Source organism: Mytilus edulis, chromosome 6 (assembly GCF_963676685.1).
Source record: "Mytilus edulis chromosome 6, xbMytEdul2.2, whole genome shotgun sequence".
NCBI lineage: Eukaryota > Metazoa > Mollusca > Bivalvia > Mytilida > Mytilidae > Mytilus > Mytilus edulis.
In genome coordinates, this window is record NC_092349.1 from 69517571 (window position 1) to 69522814 (window position 5244).

Consider the following 5244-nt stretch of genomic DNA (forward strand, 5'->3'; position numbering starts at 1 on the left):
ATTTCATATAAAATGAGTTTTATTCATAAGAGGTCGCTTGTTAATCCATTTGGTTCAGTATACAGACACTGTTCGCAATGATAGATACGTGTTCACTGTTTCTACTCTCGGGACTCCTTGTACTATATGGAGTCAATACAAGAGCAGTTCAAAACATTACTTTAGACGGAAGTAAATTGGTAACATTTGACATGTGGGATGCTTTGAAGCGAAATATGACGGAATTAGTAACAGAACTTATTGAACGTAAGTATTGTTATCTTAAATTCTACCCTTCTTCTTGTGGGTATATTATAGTGTTGTTCGTCCATTCATTAGATATAGGAAGATGTGGTATGAGTGCCAATGACACAACATGGAGCTTTGGCTCACACCGAAAAGTAAACCATTATAGGTCAAGGTACGGCCTTCAACACGGAGCATTGGCTCACACCGAACAGCAAGCTATTAAGGGTATATATGATCTCTCTCTCATCAAATTAAAATCGAAACTTGCATTTTTTTTTATAAATCCACACTATAAAAAGATGTGTTTTAACTTATACCGGTTTTGTTGTAGATACTTCACATCTTATCAGGTGTTGCCCTCTCCCCCCTCCCCCCCCCCCCCATAAAAAACATAAACCAGAACAATCGTGGTACCATTATTATTGTAAAGGCTTGATTGATTGATTGATTGATTGGTCGATTGGTGTTTAACGCCACTATAAGCACTTTTGTGCTATTTTGTGCCTGTTTTTTTTTTGTGGAGGAAGCCGGAGGGAACAACCGACCTTTGGTAGAAAAACTGACAACCCTAGTCAATTAAGTTTGGAGTCGACACCCCTGACACATGCGAGACTCGATATGCTCACAACTTCAGTGTTGACAAGCTAGTGATACGGAAGTCGATAGTTCGACCACTTGACCACTCGACCACCGAGGCCCCCTGTTGTAAACGATCCCCTTTTGGAATATTGTAATATAACACCAGAAGTTTTGAAACCTCACGCCTCACGCCTATAATTGTTTTTTGTTGTTATTTATCTTTAGACGTATATTTATTTTATTCAATGTTCTGCTTTTTATTGTGGTACATGTGTTACCCGCTTAGCGAATGTGTTAACAGTTTTAGAATGTGTTTATTATGTTAATAAAATATCGAGATTAGAATAAAAGAAAATATTCTTAAATGCATTAAAGGACCAGAAAGATTATTTAAAGGCAACATTGACTACACGTTTATTTTGCATAGTGAAACTTGACATAAAATACCTCTGACTGTCGATCGTTGTATTATTCACATAATTACACTTGTTTACTCTGGTATTTAACTATTTAAGGGGGATGTAGGCATTCGTCAATAAGGCAGCAACTGGGTAACGAAATCATACCAGAATTATAATATATTTGTCAAAAAAGATCAAGTGGTTATATTATATATACTAGAACACACCCGTGATATCACGGGTCCGTGACTGAATTAAAGTATATAACTATGCGCAAGCCTTATTTTAGTATTAGTATTGTCATCTGATAAAGTCATGTCGATTATAAGATACACAGTTTTTCTCTGCTTTCAAATCTTTCTGTTTGAACCCGTTGAACTGGAACTTATCAGTTATTGGTAATATTAATTATTTGGAAAACAAAAGGTCCTGGAATGGAGTATTTTTTAATCAACAGCATTGTCCTATATAAGTTATAAATAAAGTTGAATTCTTTGCTTTGCTGTTTTACGTCTTGCCCACTAACAAATTGAAAACTGTACCTATACGCCTTATTTTTAGTCCAGATTTTTAGTATTCGTATTGTTATCTTAGAAAGTTTACTGATTAAAATACTATAATAGGTATCAATTTTACAATTTAGTAGTGTCAACCCTGTGGTTATGACCCGTGTATATAGCATATTAGTCCTGAATACAACGTTTGGTGGTGCGCCTGTCAGATGCGGAACGTACAGATAAGTTGATGGTGGCACGGTAGTATTTGCATTCCAGAATTTAGGTTGCTCTTTTGTGTACCCTACTTAGGTTAATGTATCTAAACAGTGTGATTGGACAAAAAATACAGTATCAACTGAACATACTTTCCCAAACTGAGGGATGAATCAGGTGTAGAAAAATATGAAATAATTTTACATACAGATGAAAATGAATTTTTGAGAATTTTTTTTAATTTTGTATTCACTGCACCATAAAAGACCTAAAAACACTAGTGGCCTTAGGTATTTAAATATAGCAAAAAAAGTAAACGGTCATGATACATATTCAAATTCATTTCTAAATAGTAAAATGAAAGTACTTCAGTTAACTGTGAATGTAGAATTTTTTGCAATGTTAGAAAGTGGTGAAAATACTAAAAAGGCTATCATTATCCCTATGGGCCAGGAAATACTACCGTGCCACCTGATAGGTAACAGGTGAATATACTATTGGTATCGGTAGCGGACTCGACCCGGAACTTCTTAATTTTTGGCAATATTAATTACGTGGAAAACAAAAGGGCCTGGAGTGGTGTAATTTTTAATCTACACCTTTGTACCATATTAGTTAATCAACCAAATTTTTCCCACAAAAGGGGGGCCGGGTCCCCTGTCCCCCCTCCCTAAATCCGCCTCTGTTATGTAAATTTTTTGATTGATTCCGATTACTGATCCGAAATCGTACAACCGATATCAATCATTTTAAATTAGATTCGATCATGCACCGTTGTTGAATAAATGAATTGACGAATGAGTTTATTAACAAAAAGCATATATATGCTATGGCAATCAAAACATATATTACAAATATCACACAATGATAAACTGCAGAAAACAACACACATGATACAATGTTAAGTAATAATATGACATCTCATTTTACATGATGCCTTTAGATAATTTCAGACTTTTATTGGCAGTTTTTAACAATTGATCTAGTTTATGAATATTTGGCCTAGAACAGAATCTGATGCTCAGTAGTTGTCGTTTGTTGATGTGGTTCATAATTGTTTCTCGTTTTTTATGTAGATTAGACCGTTGGTTTTCCCGTTTTAATGGTTTTACCTTACAATAGTAATTTGTAGGGCCCTTTATAGCTTGCTGTTCGGTGTGAGCCAAGGCTCCGTGTTGAAGGCCGTACTTTGACCCGTTGGCACCCATACCACATCTTCTTATATCTATATAAGAAAACGATTGATTTTTTTCATTTTTCATTTCTACCCTGCTTTAATGCATTATTCTGTTAATTGGTTCATTTAATTTGATATTATCGAAATAACTAATATAAAAGAACCTTTGTGAGCACGCTCATATATATCACCTTGTCACTGGGCAAACAAAATCTCACCAGATTCCTCAGTTCAAAGACTCATAAATCCAACAAAAGTCAACAATTTTCGTTTGGATTTCCACATCTACATATTATTTCCTTATTATCTACAAAGTTTCATGAAATTCTGTTGTGTGGTTTCAGAGAAGTTGCACTGACTAACTGTTGCAGAAGTATAGTTAGGCCAAAATTCTAAGTTTAAAGGGGCATAACGCCTAGAAAAGGCTAGATGAATCATCATTTTCTATCGATATGTAAAGCTACATAGTTTGTCCTAACTATTTACAAAGTTTCGTGAAATTCTATTATGTGGTTTCAGAGGAGTTGCGATGACAAACTGTTGCAGTAGTATATTTAGGCCAATATACTTAGTTCAACGAAGCATAACTCTAGAAAAATAGAATAATAATTTCCTGTCGATATGCATCTTAATTATCTACAAAGTGAAATTCTGGTGTTTGATTTCAGAGGCGTTGCAATGACAACAACAGGACTAACGGGCAGACTGACGGACAGACTGACTGACGGACGTAGACTGACAGACAGGTCGACTGCATGACGGACGGACTAACGGACAGACGGGTTAAAACATTATACCCTACTCGGGTATAATTAATGATAAAGTACATTTTCCAAAGTTTTATACCGTGTATTTTGGTTTGAGATAAGCGGTCAACGGCGGGATTGGAAAGTGCAATATCCAAAAAACATCCAGTTAATGCACTCCTATAAAAATAAAAGAAGTTAATTTACTCGAATGAAAAATTACCATTCATGTTACAAGCTTATATCTTAACTGGTTACAGGAAAGTACAACTCATACATACTAAAAACAGGGGGAAAATATTGAATCGTTTACACCTATCCATGTAGACTTGAAACGCAAACAAAACTCTTGTCAATTAAAAAAAAATTCATTTGGAGAAAATAATATGAATTTCGTTCTGACACGTTCTTTAAGTTTACAGCGGTGCGTGATGGTGTCCGTTTAGATTTTGAACAAAAATTTTAATGATACAGGTCGGTTGTAAGGTGTATATCCGCAACACTTGTTATGTTATCCATAGATTGTTGTGGTTCCAATTCCTGTTTCGAATCAATTTAGTTCTGTAAGTTCAGAAATTATTGCGTGCATTTATTATTGCGATATTTGAAAAATGGACAAAAATGCGAGATTAATTATTGCGATTTCATGAAAATCTGCTGACAGATATATGTAAATGATATCAGAATGCGAGTTCTTATTATTGCGACAGTCACCTATAGTCGCATTAATCGCATTAATAAAAACTTCGCAATAATTTTTTGAATTTGCAGAAGTTATTCCTATGTCGATATGCAGTCGGTTTTTTTTATATGCAATATTATTGATTTAACTCTGATTATATCTGTTTTTGTTTCAGATTCTAAGGTTGACAGGCAGAGGGTTTTTTTCTATGCAAATATGCCTGAAGCTGTAGTAGATTACAACAAAAACTCAATTGTGAAATTCAGTAACACTTTATACAATGAAGGAGATATTTTTAACCATGGAGACGGTGTTTTTGTTTCACCTGTTACAGGCGTTTACTTATTTTCCTGGACAATTCTTACCTTCAATGGGAAAGCTGTTAATACCGAATTACGAGTAGACAATGTTCTTAAGGAAACACTCCATGCAATTGTCGGTAGTGCTGTTGGACATGTATCGGTCAGCAGAACTGTTATTTGTAAAGTAACTAAGAAGGAACACGTGTGGATACAGACTGGTGGTTCTTACGCAGGAAACGTTTTTGACTACGATGCCGGAGATGCGAGTTCATTCATGGGTGTTCTCATATACGAGATTTAAACCCACGAATCGAAAGATACGTTTGAATCACTTTCTTTTCTTATATCTTGTACTTTTGGGTATAATCGTGTTTTTATAGACTGACATGCATAATGTTCCATTAAAACCGTATATAAAT

At 34.8% G+C, this 5244-nt stretch overlaps 1 protein-coding gene across 1 annotated transcript; it reads left to right on the top strand.

The window, feature by feature from the left end:
* On the top strand, positions 1-5244 carry LOC139528255 (uncharacterized). The gene is made up of 2 exons (XM_071324143.1): positions 1-246; positions 4699-5244. Exons 1-2 carry the CDS (start codon positions 78-80, stop codon positions 5124-5126), a joined length of 597 nt encoding a protein of 198 aa, XP_071180244.1. The 5' UTR covers positions 1-77; the 3' UTR covers positions 5127-5244.